At 46.2% G+C, this 16588-nt stretch overlaps 1 protein-coding gene across 3 annotated transcripts; it reads right to left on the bottom strand.

The window, feature by feature from the left end:
- Positions 1-1114: 1114 nt before the first annotated feature.
- Positions 1115-16533, bottom strand: LOC146768526 (U6 snRNA (guanine-N(2))-methyltransferase THUMPD2-like). 3 transcript variants are annotated; one of them, XM_085574116.1, is made up of 10 exons: positions 16378-16533; positions 15801-15933; positions 14276-14685; positions 13053-13130; positions 11273-11325; positions 10172-10259; positions 9285-9356; positions 8535-8649; positions 6597-6714; positions 1115-5105 (listed from the first exon to the last, which is right to left on the bottom strand). In XM_085574116.1, the coding sequence occupies exons 1-10, from the start codon at positions 16471-16473 to the stop codon at positions 4670-4672; spliced, it is 1599 nt and encodes a 532-aa protein (XP_085430242.1). In that variant the 5' UTR covers positions 16474-16533; the 3' UTR covers positions 1115-4669. The 3 variants fall into 3 exon arrangements, with proteins under 3 accessions (XP_085430242.1, XP_085430243.1, XP_085430244.1); XM_085574117.1 differs by having other exon boundaries at positions 15801-15901; XM_085574118.1 differs by lacking the exon at positions 15801-15933.
- Between the last annotated feature and the right edge of the window lie 55 nt (positions 16534-16588).

Genomic DNA, 16588 nt, shown 5'->3' with positions numbered 1-16588 from the left:
GCCCGATCCCCGCCCTGCCAGCGCTGCCACGGCTGCAGCTCCCTTCCTCTGAAGCCCCGACACTGACGCCACGCTCCGGCGCTCACCTCACCCCAACAAGGACACAGAAACGTGGGCTCCCCTTCAACTGCGTCCCCTAGCAGAGAAGAAAAGAAGCGGCTTCCCTCAAATGATGGCAAAAGGGAGAATTTTACCTCAATCCAAACCCCTTAAAAGGGGGGACAACAGGGCAGCCCCCTCCATTTGAACCTCAGGATGACGAAATTTCAAAGGGAAAGGAGAAAAGTCCCCGCTACAAAGGCACACCGGCTCACCTGTTTGGCCACTGCTTCTCGGCACAAAGGTTTGTCCCTCGGCTCCTCCTTTGAGCAATGCTCCACGTATCCAGGTGGGGATCCAGGTGATCCCCCCGGACCCTGTCTGAAGCGCCCACCGTCCTTCCAGGAGACAGTCCCGGGAGCCCCCCATAAACTCCTCTTCTACAGCAGCTCCGTGCAAAAGCCAGCGGAGGCAAACCCTCGCCCCAAAACAACCTACCCCCGGCAGGAGCCGCCCCTCCTCATCATCCTCACAGCTCACACCTGGGGCTGCTTGGGGCTTCTTTCCAAATTAATTGAGACAAATTCCTATTCTTTACCAATAGCTATAAAAACTAAACACTTGAAAGGTTTTAGTATTCTATACCCACCCCTCCCAGGGAATTTTGGGGCAGCTTTGGGTCCCTCTGCGGGACGGCACCCAGCGTGACCCCCCCCCCCCCCCCCCGCTTGCCACCCACCCGCTCCCCCACCACAGTGTGCCTCCCTCTCCTAGGGACCTTGGGGTGCCCCAAGACATCAGAGCCCAGATTCTTCAGCCCCTAACCCTGATCCCCAAAGAAGGCACAGGACGAGTCCAACTGCGCTGGACAGCAGCCCAGCACTTTTATTTTTGGGAGGACCCCACCTAACCCCTCTCACACACTACTGACCTTCTCCTCCACTGCATCTTCAGTCTCCCAGCGATGTAATTTGGTGTGCCCCAAATTACATCATCACTCCTCAGACTCCAGCTCTTTCTCTTTTTACTTGCCCCCAAAGGCACCAAATGAATCAAACTAATCCACACTGCAGGGTGTTGCTTTAATAATGCCATTTACTTATGTACAGCCCCCCTCCAAAAGGGACCTCCATATAATTTCTTATATTCTAAAACCTCGTATATAATATATTTTTATTTTTAAATCCATTTATATACAAATGTTTTTCTGTATACAAAAATGAGACACTTTACAGGTTCTAATACATAAATGAGCATGAGCAGAAATTCTGTATTTATTTCAGACATGCTGATGCCCACAGTTACACAAGCACAATATGCCAGTAATAACATTATTGTCTATTTTTAATACTAGGACATTTTGAATGGCAATATGTAACAAAACAAGTATGTCTCATAATCTGCTATTCAAAGAAGACTAATTATAAGCTCATAACATGCAGCTTGAGATCTATCTGTAATTACCTCACTTATGGTTAAATTACATCTCCTGACTGTAAAATCCCTGATAAATCAGTTTTCATTTATTACTCTCCTCAAGCTAAAATAATTGTGACAACATAATGGCATTAGCATTTAAAATTATATTCTTGCATATATAACACCGACCTTTATCCAATACCAAAAGGTATTGAGAATCTATTTAGTCTGCTTTTTTATATTCTGTGAACACAGCAAATTACCATAACTGTACTGTTGCTAAAATATAATTTTAATGTATCCAATTTCTAGAGAGTATATATCATTCAAGGACAAATATTTGCAAAGGTCTGGGTTTACTTCTAATTTCTTGCAAAGAATGATCTCTAATCAGCTGCATATATTTTGGTATCTTAAAGTACTGATATCAAAGTATGTACTCATTTGTACTTGTAGTTGATTTGCTTTAATAAAATACAGAAAACTTTGCTGTCATTCCTCAGAAAAAGAGTTTTGTGAAGAACAGCTCTATTATTTTTGTATGACTGCTATATATGATAATGTATGATCCAAGTGATTACAGAAGAATTAATCTATACTTACAGCAAGTCTCAGAATTTAACACATAGATGTTTCTTTAGGATGTGTTTTTCTATGGAATGCAGTTCAGCAGAAATAAACTTAGAAGGAACACCTGGAAAATGTTCAGTGTTGGTATGACTACAGGGCTCACATCATTATTTTCAGGTCTCATCACTGTAAACCACAAAGCATCAAACAATCTCAAAAAGCAACAGACTGAAGACATCAGTTCATTGCCTCCAGGAATGCAGCACATGCAAACAATGAGGGTTAGTCTGACAATTAGCACTGCAAGTGCCATTTACATTCCTTTTTTCTTGGTGTTACAAGACTAGAAAAAGCAGCTTTCATAAAAAAAAAAAAAAAAAAAAAAACTAACAAAAAAAAACCCAACCAAAAAGGGAACAAAAGTAGCCCTAGGACATAGGTAAAAGCACCACAATACACAAAAAGAACTTGTCAGGACAACACAAAAGCATTCCTTCCATGTCTCATGGGCAAGGTAACAAAGTCTCACCGGTGGCCTAAACTACTTTCTGCTAAAATACGAAAGCAAAAATTCTCACCAAGACATTTCTAAATGTTTTTGTAAACACAATGGTTGAAGAATACTGAACCACACTAGATAAATATAGTTAACCAGAGTTCAAAGTAATTGTTCTTTAAAAAGTAACAATTTCTAACTACAATTACACATTATTCTTTGATACTCTCAGTGTAAATAAAACCAAGCCAAATGAAACAAAACCTGTGAGAACCCCGGCCTTGCTCTGGGGTCTCATATGGTGGTGAAATTCCTCCTCCAACCCGTGCTTCCAAAGAAAAACTCCGCAGGCTTTAGCTGTTCGGTCTCAAGGCAGTTTATTGCTAGTTATCTAACAGATTATGTTCTTGGACTGTGGCTGTTTGATCAGCGGCCTGGGTAGAGGCACACACACACCCTGACATCCTCTCTATCTGCTGTCTTCTTCGTCTCCCTCTCCGCCCAGGGTTGCTGCTATCTTTTATAAGATATATTACGTATAACATGTTTACAATTATTCCCCAATACCTACTACCTACGTTGCCAAGTGTTTTTCTACTCTAAACCAATCTGTGAGTGCCAACATCACCAGGAACATGGAGGTAAGGAAAAAGGAGGAAGAACAGGATCAGCCCACTTTCCTCCATCTTAGAACTTCTGACCCCCATGTACAAAGTGAAAACCCCCCTTTACAATACTAAAAAAATTTCCCCTATACCTTGTAATTACTTATACTATACTATCTAACCTTTCATGACTGCTTGTTCCACCTCCAAAGTTGGTAATTCATTCCATGGCTCAAACTCAAAATCACAGCTGTTTCCAGCTGTCTGCCAGGGTCTAGAATGCTTCTGACCAAGGCCTGGAACCTCTAAAAATGTCTGAGAGACATTTTGAGTTCCCACAAAAACCAAAACCAGAAACCTGAACAAACACACACAAACGACCCCCCAAACCCTACCCTTAAATAACAAAGTTTGCTTTAGTCTAAAATGCCCCTGATTTCCAAAAGAAAGTCTTTATCATAGAATGTACAGCTGCAAAAATATACATTAATGACTACAAGATATTTTAGGACAGGAAAGTGTGTTTAGAAATGCAAACATAGTCCCATTTTATCCTTTTCTCAGTAAAAACATTTGTGAGAAACTGTGCTGAACAAAACATTATTAAACCCAACTCTGCTTTTTAAGGCGATCTTCAGTCAAAAGCTTGACACAGAAGAATACAGAAATGTATTAAGTATTTTATCCTAATTTTCCTTTCCCAAAAGGCCTCCAGTGTTCCTACAGATTGACATGGCTTAGGAAAGCAGTGAGAAGTCTTTATGTTTAGTTCTCGCAGAAAATGTGCAATGATTTTTGGTTTTTGCTATCTCAGCCTTTGTACAAAGGATGCTAAAACCCAAAGAAGAGTGATTTCAGTACTGCCTCAGGCCCTTTCTTTAATGCTGATACAGTTCTAAAAGCCCTATTTTGATAGGACAGAAGAATCAAGAGAAGAGGTACAGTGAAGAAAAAAACGGGTCACAAAAGTGCAGAAGAGAGGGGGAGAGGCAGGGTAGGGAGGACGCAGGACACACAAAACAGTCGGGGCCCAGGGCCCAGGACTGGCTGCAACTGTAGCTCCAGCTGTCAGTGCTGCTTCTTCTCCTTCTGTCCTCCCTTCCTGCTCAGCATCTCAGGGGGCTTGCCTATCCTCCACCTAAGAACAACCTGAACACTAAGAATAGTTAGAACAGACAAAGCTGTAAATATTACTTTAAAATTAATAGCTGGAGTGGGCAGCCCGAAGATCATGGGCTACCACATGTGATTTGCAGTTCTGCAAATAAAGACTTTCTCTCCCACAGAAACTCCTCCCAATACTGAGCAGCTTTGCCTAAACAAGGATTTGAGGACTCTGCCACATTACAACAGACTATATCCTCTTTCACTGTATCCAATACAGTAGAACTGGCATCTTCCACCTCTCCTAAAAACTAAGGAGAGAATAGCACAGTGCCCTGGGACATCCGCAGAATGTGAGGCAATCTAAGGGATGGCAGTGGGTTTGTCTGCATCAGCAGAGCTCCTCTGAGTCCTGCCCTGCTGCTCCTGAAGCCTCTCAGGATTCAAGTTCCTTCAGCCCAGAGCTCCCAGTTCCAGGGAGTGTCCCAGTATTGGGACAGCTCCCAGTCCCAGTTCTGCTGCTCACAGCAGCAGACACCTTCCTGTATTTGTGTATGAAAGCATCAGTCTTGCCAAGGCTAATGGCATAGACATCCTCTGGCAGCAGAGACCCAAAATGTCTGCAGATAATGGGTTCTCCACCTCCCTGTGCCAAGGAAGACAAATTCCCATCCACGCTTGGGTCTGCTCCACTGTCACCATCAGCAGAGGCACCTTCAGCACACCTGGTCAAACCATCCATGGCTCGTGCAGGGACTGCTCCACTGTCACCATCAGCAGGGTCAGCTCCTGCACACCTGGTCAAACCATCCACGTGTTTGTGGAGCTCCTGGCTCAGCAGCAACACCAGGGTCCCTCCAACACGAAGAACTCTGGCAATCACAGGAAAAAGAAAGGTTAGGTGTTGATCCCTCATGGCATCCTTTTGCTTGTGCAGAACTTTGCCACTGCTGACACTTCAGATGCCACCTGCATTCAATGAAACACCTGAACATGTCACAGCTCAGCTCAGTGAGCTGCACTTCCAAGGGGAATTTAAATCCCAGATCTTCCTACCTCTTTCTAAATGGGAGAACATAATACCCTGTCCTGACTCCAAAACATTTCTGATGTTAGCAGTTCTCTCTATTGGGTTAGCAGGGAAGAGGGACTTCTTTTTTACCCCCCTCAGCATTGTTCCAAGGATTGAAACCATCAAGCCCAGGGTTTTTGGAGATTGCAAAGGAACCCTTGCCTCCCAGTGCAGCAAGGGCTGCTCAGATTAGTAGGGCAAGTCTGAAACTGGCCCTTCCTTTTGGAAACTTTAAAAGGTCTGCCCTTTCCCTGTTCCACTGATCCTTAATGCCTTGCAAACTCAGGAAGCAGAGGAAAATTAACCATTGCTTACAATTAATTTTTCTAGGTATATGTCCTAACATTACATATGGCTTTGAAAGAGGGGGAAAAAATACTGTCCCGACTCAGTTTACAGCAAGTGGTTTGTACAGTTTTACTGATGAAGCTCTCATGGTAATGGCCCCTTCCTCATCTCCACCTTCCAAAGGGAATATTTTACTTAGGATGGACCAACAGAGCAAATAAGGCCAGAAGACAAGCACGGTAAGATTGCCACATCACTGCGTGAAGCCATGCCACCTTCTCCACCACCTTCCTGCATTGGCTGAATGAGATCAACACCCACTGAAGAGCAGTCCTAGAGAACAGGCTTCTTTTCAGGCAAGAAGTAGAGGGAAAGATGGCTTGACCTGTATATTAGAAGCAGCCCAACTATCATCTTGGCCCACCTTTGCCACAAAATGACATGGTGACAGATGAAAGAACACACCTAAAACCAGCTCAGGCTGCTAATGAGGCATTTCTGGACAGCAAGGACAATGCATACTACTTCTTGTCTGAGATACTTCCTGCCAAGGCAGGCTGGTCAAAGCTTGACTGTGACCTCAAAAAGGAAAGACTATGATTTTATACATGCAGGCCTCAGCTGAAAAATGATTATAGCTTAATTTGCCTGGCTATGCTTTAACTTTGTCCTGGTAAGCCTCTCCTCTTTCTTCTTTCTGCCACACTTTGAAGTGTGGCTCAGAAACATTCCACCATCATGCCTTGCAAAGAGCATCTGTGAGCATGGCTCACACAGGATCCTCCCCTGGAAGCTGTGCTGCTATCAGCACTCACTGCTGGTGAGACACAACACAACAGCCTCCAAGGGACAAGTAAAGGGCCGAGACTGCCACAGCCTGCAGGGTCACACTACAGAGCTGGAGACTATGGAATAAAGCAGATCTGAAACTGACTGAATGCTCAGATCACAAACTGCCATGGCACTTCCATCAAACCCTGAGCGTGCCAAAGGCCACACATACCTCTCCATTTCCTGGAGAATATCTGGCAGGAACTGGGCATCACTTGTGGTCTTGAACTTCTTCCCAAATGGAATATCTGAAATAACGCTGTCAAAGCTTTCTGAAGGCAATGGCAGTGCTGCAGAATAAAGGCAGGTCTTTATTTATCCCTGACTGTGTGAAAAATGCACAGCAGCTATGCCCCTGTTCCCCCTTCAATACTGCCTGCCAGCTGTTTGGGTTATGCAGATTCACATAACCCACATTTTGGTTTATGCAGGTGTGCACAGCTCCTTCTGCACTTGCCCTCAGAAACTCCACCATGGAGCCACCACCCGTCTGCAGACCGGGAGGAGACAAATGTGAGGCAGCACGGTTCAGTATGCAGAGTCTCCACTACTGAGGATGTCTGCCCCTGCAGCAAGACTCTCCTATAGGGCACTACATGGTCCCAAATTAACTGTGGCCTCTCAACACTCAGCACATTTTCAACATGAAAATCATTCAGGAAAACACAAAAGAAGAGCTAAGTTTGTGAGCACTTTACTCAGTGCAAATGTTCAAGTGCACATGTACGTACGGCAAGGAATCACCCCAAATGCCTCTCCATCCCCCTTATCTCCCCCCAGGAATCTGGTTACAGCCAGCATCACTTGGTTTCTGTCAGAGCTCGTGCCATTGAAGTGTCACCTTAGAGCTTCCGCTTCCCAGCTGAGGTCAGCTCCCCTCAGGAAGATGCAGCACTGTGCCTGTGGTGATGAAGGTAAGCCACATGCCAGGCTGTGCAGGCAGGCTGAGACCCCTCCCCAGATCCTGGGGGTCCCTCCATCCTGTGCTAGGCTGTGCAGGCCAGGCTGAGACCCTCTCCTCAGATCCTGGGGGTCCCTCCATCTCTCAGGGTGCTCCAAACTGACTGGACACAGCCCTGAGCAGACAGCAGGACTAAAGACTCCCAACAGTCCTTCCTCACCAAAACTCTGCTGAGATTCTATGCCAACTTTTCTACAACTAGCTGGAGATGCTTCCTGGACCATTCTTGGGTCAACACTTGCAGCACAACTGGGTATCAATTTTATCTGCAGATGAAAGGACACATCACCTACAGCCCTGCTCAAGACATGCAGAAGTAACAGCTGCTGACCAGTGATGAAGACACCAGCTTGTTCAGTTTAGAAAACTGACAGCCAAGTACCTTCCATTATCCTAGAAACCAAAGTCAAGCACAGCTTTTAAGAGAGAAATAAACCTACACTTTAATTTTAAAAAAAAAAAAATTTCTTATCATTCCAGTAAGAAATAAATACTGCAAGGTTAAAAAAAAAAAAAAGAAAAAAGTGCACTTCATCAGTCGTGCACAGGGAAAAACATCCAGCTTGCCTGCCTGTCATGGATTTCATATAGGCATAATTTAGCCTCTGAAGTCCAGAATAAGGTCATGAAATGATCCCTTCTCTACAGACTAGCCTGTAAATAAAAAGCAAACAGATTCCCTCTTAGAGAAGAAAAGCATCATCATTCAAAATACTCCTACTGCAAAACATGAGCAATTCAGCTCAGCTTAATGAGTGCTCACCATTACTCACCTAGTAAATTTAAGCTACAGGCTGCATTTCATTTGGATTTTCTGGCTGTGTTCCACTAAGATACAAAGAACACTCACATGGCTCATACTCTTTGTGGTATTGTGGTGGTAAATCACACATTTACCATGAAGAGAGACTACTGTCCATGCCAGACAGTTGTAATTTTTATTGTCCTCTGCTGACTTCATTCTTATCAAAGTTCCAGGTGCAGGCAGCAGGGAGGAAGAACAAATAATTATCCCTTCACTAGCACCACCACCAGAGCTACCACCCAGGTATTTGTTGGGAGTTAGCTCCGCAACAGATCACCTCAAGAGAACCTACCTGTACAATGCCAGAAACAGAAAAAAATCACCTGGAAAGCCTACAGACATACCTTTCACAGAAGCTTTCAGCAGCTCAATCTTGTCCATGAAACCTGCAGCTCTGATATTGCCATCTGCACCCTCTAACTGTGAGTCACTTATATCAGCACCCCAGTAATAGGCTTCCTGTCCAGAGAAAGAGAGGAGTAATTTTGTTAACACTCGAGATACTTATTTTATAAACCCTTCTCAGAACTGCCTTGTTGCACAGCTCTAGAAAGGCAGCCCCCTTCCTGGGACACCTGCTGTTGTTACACAGAGCAATTCACAATCCAGACACTAGAGGAACAGAGGAAGTATATGCTGCCTCCACACCTTTAATGTTCAGAAATATTAATGTTCAGAGGTATGTGCTGTCTCCACTCCTTTAATGTTCTGGTCTACTCAAGACACTTGAAATGATAGAAATATCAAGAGCACGACCCCAGCTAGATACAGCCAGCCCCACTGTCCCTAACGCTGACAAGTGTCCCATGATACCAACTCCTCCGACCCCAGGACAAGTCCAGGAAGCTTCACAAGCTTGTGGCTGCCTCACACAAACTCTGCAGTGGGAATCACCAGCTGCACCCACCCTGCAGGACATGTTCATCTGGGGGAACCTTTGCACTGAAACACTTCTAGCAGCTGCCTAGAAAGATTGGTTTGGTTTCACCTTTCTAGCCAGCAATGGGCTTTGGCCTAACTGGCAGAGAGAAAACCCTGTCCCACAAGTACCAGTTTCCCTGCAGAGGTCCAGAAGCTAGGACTGGGATACTCACGGGCCACTCCTTGGCAGCCTCCAGCAGGATCATTCCAAGCCCACACATGGGATCCAGCACAAGGGCACCAGCCTGCAGAAACAGAGGGGTTACTGCGTCCCCAGCAAGACAGACTCCTCAGGACAGAGCTCACAGAGGGATGTGCACAATTCCACTGAACTCAGCACAGGTTAACAATCCCAGTGTGATGTGCACAATCCCACTGAATCCAGCACAGATTAACAATCACATAGGATGTGCATAATCCCACTGAATCCAGAAAAGGTTAATGATATTCTCTGGTAATCCCAGGCCAAACTTGCCTGTTAGGGAATATGGTAAAAAGCACCAATAGCTTCACTGCAGACAGCCCTGAGGAGACAGTCAAGAGGAAATATTACAAGTGGACTGCAGACAGACATTGGTACCAAAATTAATCTGTGAAAAGAGGTCACATTTCCTTGGAAAACAACACCAAACAAGGTTTCATTTTCTCATTATTACTGAACAGCAGAAAAAAATCTTGCCACTTAGACATGTACCTGTCCAAGGATTAACTCTGCTGAGAAGCACCTGGAATTACAGCACACACCTGGCTGAACTGCAGGTGACAGCACATTCCTCACAGGCATGGCAGACCATGTCCACATGCACTAGGGAATGGGGCACTGAAATCACCGCACTCCTTCCCAGTGAATGGGGAGAATTGGGCACTGAAATCACCCTGCTCCTTCCCAGTGAATGGGGAGAATGGGGCACTGAAATCACCCCACTCCTTTCCAGCCAATGAAAGGAGATTCATTCCAGTGAATCAGGCATTGTAATTGCCCCACTCCTTTCCAGCCCCCATGAGCAGCACCCCCTTCCTTCATTCAGGACCCATTTCTTGGCAAGGAACATTCACTGACCCTGATTTCAGCCAGAGATGCCATGGCCCATGCCACTGTTGACCGCAGTCCTGCTGTTCTGATATACTCTCTGTTTGCCAATGGCAGCCTGCAGACAACAAAAAACCAAAATAATTAACTTAAACAGCAGCAGAACCATCCAGCAAAGCCCATGTAATGTCAAGGAACAAATGAACCGAATAGATCTCCCGAGAGACAGAGAAGTCTGCTTTTAACCATAACTCACCGCTTGTCGGAACTCAAAATGTCCCTCAGACATTTTTGAAGGTTCTGGGTCTAGGTCAGAAGCATTTGAGACCCTAGCAGGCAGCTGGAAACAGCTGTGATTTTGGATTTGAGACATGGAATGATTTACCAACCTTGCAGGAAGAATAAGAAGTCGCAAAAGTTTAGATGTTTTAGTAGAAGTAGTCACAAAGTAAAGGGAAGAATTTCTGAATGCTGTACAGGGGGGTTTTAAGTCCTGTGCAGGGGGCTTTTGGTTTTGTACATGGGGGTCAGAAGTTTTAAGATGGAGGGATCTGGGCCTGTCCTGTCCTCCCTCTTTCTTCTTCCTTACCTCCATGTTCTTGGTGATGTTGGCACTCACAGACTGGTTTAGAGTAGAAGAGCACCATTTAATATAGGTAGTAGGTATTGGGGAAAAACTGTAAACATGTAACACATAATGAACCACATAAAGATAACAGCTGCCCAGGGGCAGGGGGAGAGAAGAAGATGGGAGAAAGAGGATGTCAGGGGTGTGTGTGCCTTTGCCTGAGCTGCTGAGCAAACCGCAGCAGCCCAAGAAGAAAATCTTTTAGATAACTTGCAATAAACAACCATGAAACCGGAAAACAAGAGACCACTGAGCCTTTCTTTGGAAGCATGGGTTGGAGGAGCAGTTTTTCCACCACATGAAGCCACCCCGCGACCTAGGGTGGTCTTTGGCAACTGCCAAGCCTGCTCTGTGTGTTCATTTAAAACCCAGGCAGATCACAAGACTAATTTGACAGCAGTGATGACCAAACCAAAAGATAAATACTCATGGTGGACAGCAAGATTTACAAATCCTGCCTGGTCTGATACTGCCAGGACAAATCTGGTGGGGAGAATACTTACCTGAAAAGAGGAATCCCCACCACAGAGTAAATGTCATTAAGATGTACAAAGATCTAAAAGAGGACAGAAAAATCAACCCAAATATTTTAAAGTCTCAGATTGACAAAACAATAACTTTAACTCATTTAACCCAGACACAGATGCTTCTACAAACTTCTCATTTCAGTTTTTAAGAATAAGAATGGACACTATAAACAATAATAATGAATTGAAAGAAATCCCACTAGATTATCTGAATGCCACTTTAAAGATTATCTAATGCTTAATCAAGTTGAAAGGGATTTTGTCAGCCAGGAATCCATCAGCAAGCACTTGAATTCATAAGGGAGGCTATTTTTTCTTAACAGAGCATGAGAATTTTTAATTATAAATCCATTTACTACAAGTGGGAGAAATTATTCCCTGTGTACTAGCCACAAAATAAATAAAAATGAAAAAAACCAAAACAAAACCCAAACAAAAAAAATCTAACCATCAAAAAAAAAAAAAAAAAAACAAACCAAAAAAAACCAAAACAACAAACCCCAAACCCCACCAAACAAAAAAACCCAAAACAGACAACACCAACAACAAATAACCCCACTGTTACCCCCACTACTGCTACTAAGGGGCAATTCAGATAGAAGTTACGTGTCAGTAATCATTCCAGAAATGCAGGCAGCTACAAAGAAATTGTTCTGCTGTCCCATAGAGAGCATCCCAAAAGAAGACTGAGCTCCCCAGCAGGTAACTGCAATCCCTGACCAGAGAAAGCACAAAGGGAAACACGATATTGCTGCAAAATCCCAGTCCCCAGCACCTGAACAGCTTCAGAGAAAAAATCTGGGCAAGAACAGGAGGTGTACGTGAGTCTCACCAAAGCTATACATAGTGTTTAGTGTGGGAAAACCAGTGCCGAGAAACAAACCCAGAGTTTCTGGTCTGGGATCTCTCAACATCACAGCTGAGAGCAGCTTCCACAAGCCAAGAGCAGGGATGGACAAACATCCCTGGAGAAACAAATGCTCTTTGTCAGGAGCAAGTTCTCTGGGAGGTGTCTGGGGACAAGCTGGGCTGCAGTAAGGGAGCTGCTTGTCACAGACAGGCCTGGGGGAGGCTCTTCCTTTGGCATTCTCCAGTCCAGCTCCTTGAGAACAGCCCATGCTTCCTACTTCCCTCCCCTCTAGAGGCCACAGACAACCCGTGGCTCAGGTGAGTTCCATGTTCACAGTCAGAGCCCAGCAGCCTGTGAGGGTGCTGGATCCTCCTCCTCTGGGGATCCTTCCACAGACACCCCATGGCTCAGGTGAGTTCCATTCTTACACAGAGCCCAGCAGCCTAGTCAGGTGCTGTATCTTCCTCCTCTAGGGATCCTTCCATGGACACCCCATGGCTCAGGTGAGTTCCATTCTTACACAGAGTCCAGCAGCCTTGTCAGGTGCTGGATCCTCCTCCTCTGGGGATCCATCCACAGGCAGCCCATGGCTCAGATGAGTTCCATGTTCACACAGTCAGAGCTCAGCAGTCTGTGAGGGTGCTGGATCCTGAAACCCCTCTAAGGATCCTTCCCTTCCCACATGGGCCCCACAGACAGGCTGGATTCATGCCAGAGCTCTGGAAGGCACACACACACACACCAGGGCCACACACACTTTGCTCAGCACCACCAGCTGATTTCCAGGTAAATTCAGTGGCAGAAAGACCAGCAGGGAGAGGCCATGATCCCACGTGCAAAGGGAGCAGGGAACAAAACCAATTGGAGTGACTCTGGAAGCATCCACAGGCATACAAGTAGCCCTACCTCCACGTCAGGGTCCCGCAGATCAGCATGCCACCCGCACTGCTTCACCAGTGCCATGCCAATGGCTCTTCCGACCTCCTATGAGGGGGAGAACAGTCACAGATGGTAAAAAAACACAGAATTTGGGAAACTGCAGGGTACAGCCTCGGATATGCAACCCTCAGAAACTCTAGAGAAAATAGTCTATGCCTAAGAGAGTAACTCACACAATTCACAGCAGAAAAGGTACAACAGGGCGGAGCAAGTGAGTGAGGGCCAAAGCAAACACACCACATGGCAAACAAGCAACTCTCAGCTGCAGTGAGAGAGGAGAGGCTGAAGTTCCAGTCCTGACTGAGTCACAACAAAATATTCACTTGAGCTGCACTTGATCCTTGTGGGTCCCATCGAACTCAGAATATTCTGTGACTGCCATCATTCTGGAACTTTTAATCACATGCACAAAATACTTCCAATGGCAGTAAGGCAGATTAACTGCAAATGCACAACTACACCTCACAGTTTTAATGCTTTCATTACATATGGGAAGCTCTGATTACCTTCAGAGTAGAAGTTCAAATAGAGCACAAATTCAGGCAAACACCTTTGTAGGGAAGCTCACATGTCTCACCTCACCAAGGTACTAGCCTTAGTAGGAAAAAAATCTAAAAACCTTCAATTAGGAGAAACCTGCCCAGATGGGAAGAGGACTGGGCAGAACAGACCTATGGAGGACTGTATGCCATTATTCTTTCGCAAGGACCAAGTTCCACTTCTCCCAGGACTCATCCCAGGACTGTATTCCTGAAGAACAAATCTTCCCCAATACCCAACCAGAGACAACTGAAGCTGCAAGTTCTAGCTTTTACCCCTTGGTCCAGACTGCCACAACTGAGAGGAGTCTGGCCCCATGATCCTTACAATGGCCCTTCAAGTAGCTGTAAATTATCCAATCACTCCTCAGCCTCCACAGGCCCAGACCCTCAGACTGTTACCTTTGCTTATCCTCAACAAAAGGTATTGATTTGAAAAACATGAAGGGCAATAGTGCACAGAAATTAAAAACAGCATTTGTATTTCCACTTGTTTAAGGGGAATGCAGGTTAAGGGCTTTTTGAGAAAATACAGAAAAAGCTTACATCAGTTTATTATTCCAGAGGACACAACACAACTGAAATGACAAATAAACTACACATCCCTGTTCACCCTTGCTGAATTCTTTTAAAGCAGGTACCTCAGCATACCTGTGAAGTCAGTATTCTGGCAATTGCTCCACTGCAACGACAAGACACTCTGAAGCTGAGCTCCTCATTGGCAGCAGGATCCTCTCCACTGCCTCTGGAAGGGAATTCTGAGGAAGTCCTGCTCTCAATCCAGCACTCCTGTCTGTTCATTCTGTCTGATGACTCACAGGTTTCTCCAGCTCCCACCTGACACTCCTCAGACACAATTGCTCTCACTTGCTCTGTTTTTTGCCTTTTACTTGCAGTATTTGTCTCTTCTTCTGACTTTCTCTTCAGAGCCGATGTGTTTTCTTGAGAGCTATTGTCTGTTTTCCCCTTGTGTCCATGAAACTTTCTCCAAACAGAGATAATATCCAGCCAGTATTTTGAGTCCTCAATGACAAGGCTTTTAATCTCATTAAGCATTTTTCCTGGAAGAAAAAATCAGATTTGGGTTAAGTACCTCAGCCTCCGCACTTCACTTCCATAGGAGCTGAGAACAGCTGTTCACAGCAGCTGTGTTCAGACTTCATAATGTATGACTCCAGAATCACAGGCACAGGTGAGCTCTCAGCACCCACCAGGAGACACACAGGCACCCCTCTCATTACCAGCTCTGCACAACCAAGACTAAATCACACCAGGATTGAATTCTGTACAAGAATTAGCAGCTGGAGAAAAAAGCACCTGTGAGAGTCATTCCCAGGCACAGAGCAGCAGCCTACCATGCCACCCTCCCCAGAAAGCACTTAGCCCAGGATTAAGCGGTGCAGGACACTTTCCAGAATTGAAAGATAGATACAAACATGAATTACTTTGAGTCATCTCAGGCAAAACCAATTTTATTCTTTCAGAAAGAAAACTTCTGCTTCCCATTCATCACTGTGCCTTCACATGTGGGCAGTCCTAACAGAGAGGTCAATTCACTTACATACATCAAAGCTGGTCAAGGTGAAAAAAATAAAGGGTCTTTCCAGCTCTCACTTAAAATTTTAGAATCATTATCAAATTTCATCCTCAAAGTTGAAGGTAATCTTCCAAATAGAAATCCACCAGCAGGCAGATATCAATCTATCTAACTTGAAATTCTCCAGCACTGACAGAGAGCATGACCCAAGCAGCTGAGACTTAGAAGGAAGCTGTGTACTTAAGTAAACTGACACAAGATATAAGTTGAGATTTACTTAGTTTAACAGAAAATAAGAAATATTGTTAAAATAAACACAAGAGATCCAGAACTAAACTTTGGCTTTCGGGTGGAGTGTTCTTCTCTTTTTTGGGGCCGGGCAGGGGAGAGAGTCTCTAAAACACACATATATACTTAGGGCCAGCAGAAAACAGGCTGGAAGGTAGTTATTGAAAACAATTTAAAAGCCCTTTTCAGAAAAAAAAAAAAAAATGTTGAAAACACACGTAGGTGAAAGACACTTCAGAATCGATTACTATCAATTAGAACTACAGCCACTAGTAAAAAACCAAACGCCTCCAATTTTATAATCAGGGCTCAAACCAAGGCTTCCCGTTCCCGTGCAGCCCGTGTCCGTACCTCGGCTCCCGGACACTGGCAGCGGGCCGTGCTTCTTCAGCAGCAGGAACAGCCGCTCCCCCGACCGCAGCTGCCGCAGCTCTCCGAGCCCCGCCGCCGCCCTGAAGAACACTTTTCCCGAGACGCAGTCCACCTCCGGGGAGAACACCCGTCGGACCCGGCCGGGCGGCTCCGGGTGAGCCCTTCTGCTACCCTCCCGGTGCCCCTCGGACCGCGGCCAGCCCCGCGGGCAGCGCAGCCCCGACCCTCACGGGTGAGCCCCTCCGACCCCGGCCAGCCCCGCCGTGGCGGAGAACGGCACAGCTCGGGCCGTGCTCGCCGGGCTCCGGGCGCCGAGCTCCCTGCTGAGTCGGACCGGACCGCCCGGGTGGTCACCGTCTCCAGCTTCCCACTCACCCGGACCGGACAGGACCGCCCAGGTGGTCACCGGCTCCGGCTCCCCCGGACCAGACCAGACCGCCCGGGGAGGCACCGGCTCCCCACTCACCCGGACCGGACCTGGCAGGTACGAGCTCCGACTCCCCGCTCACCCGGACAGGACCGCCCGGGTGCCCAGCGGCTCCGGCTCCCCGCTCACCTCGGTGGCGCCGAGCCGCGCCCGCACCTCCCGCGCCAGGAAGGGCTCCAGCCCGCGGCCCGCCGTGCAGAAGAAGCGCCCGCTCGCTGCCGACATCTTGGTGGGGCGGGACCTGGCCAGGGCGGGGCCTGGCCGGGTTCGGATTTTAAAGCGCCCGGTTTTTTTATTGTTTCCGGATTTATTTTATTTAGCCTGCGGATATCCAACCCGT

The sequence above is a fragment of the Lonchura striata genome, chromosome 2 (assembly GCF_050655825.1).
Source record: "Lonchura striata isolate lonStrDom1 chromosome 2, ASM5065582v1, whole genome shotgun sequence".
Taxonomy (NCBI): domain Eukaryota; kingdom Metazoa; phylum Chordata; class Aves; order Passeriformes; family Estrildidae; genus Lonchura; species Lonchura striata.
The sequence above is the reverse complement of the archived record's forward strand: the minus strand, read 5'-3'. Positions and strand labels throughout refer to the sequence as shown.

Bases quoted from the DNA above. Each gene is read 5' to 3' on its own strand.
- LOC146768526 (XM_085574116.1), bottom strand. From the start codon at position 16,473: ATGTCGGCAGCGAGCGGGCGCTTCTTCTGCACGGCGGGCCGCGGGCTG. The intron at 11,326-13,052 runs GTAGGGCTACTT...GTCCTCTTTTAG, and splicing joins TGCGGGACCCTGACGTGGAG to ATCTTTGTACATCTTAATGA. The intron at 6,715-8,534 runs GTATGTCTGTAG...TTTATTCTGCAG, and splicing joins GCTGAAAGCTTCTGTGAAAG to CACTGCCATTGCCTTCAGAA.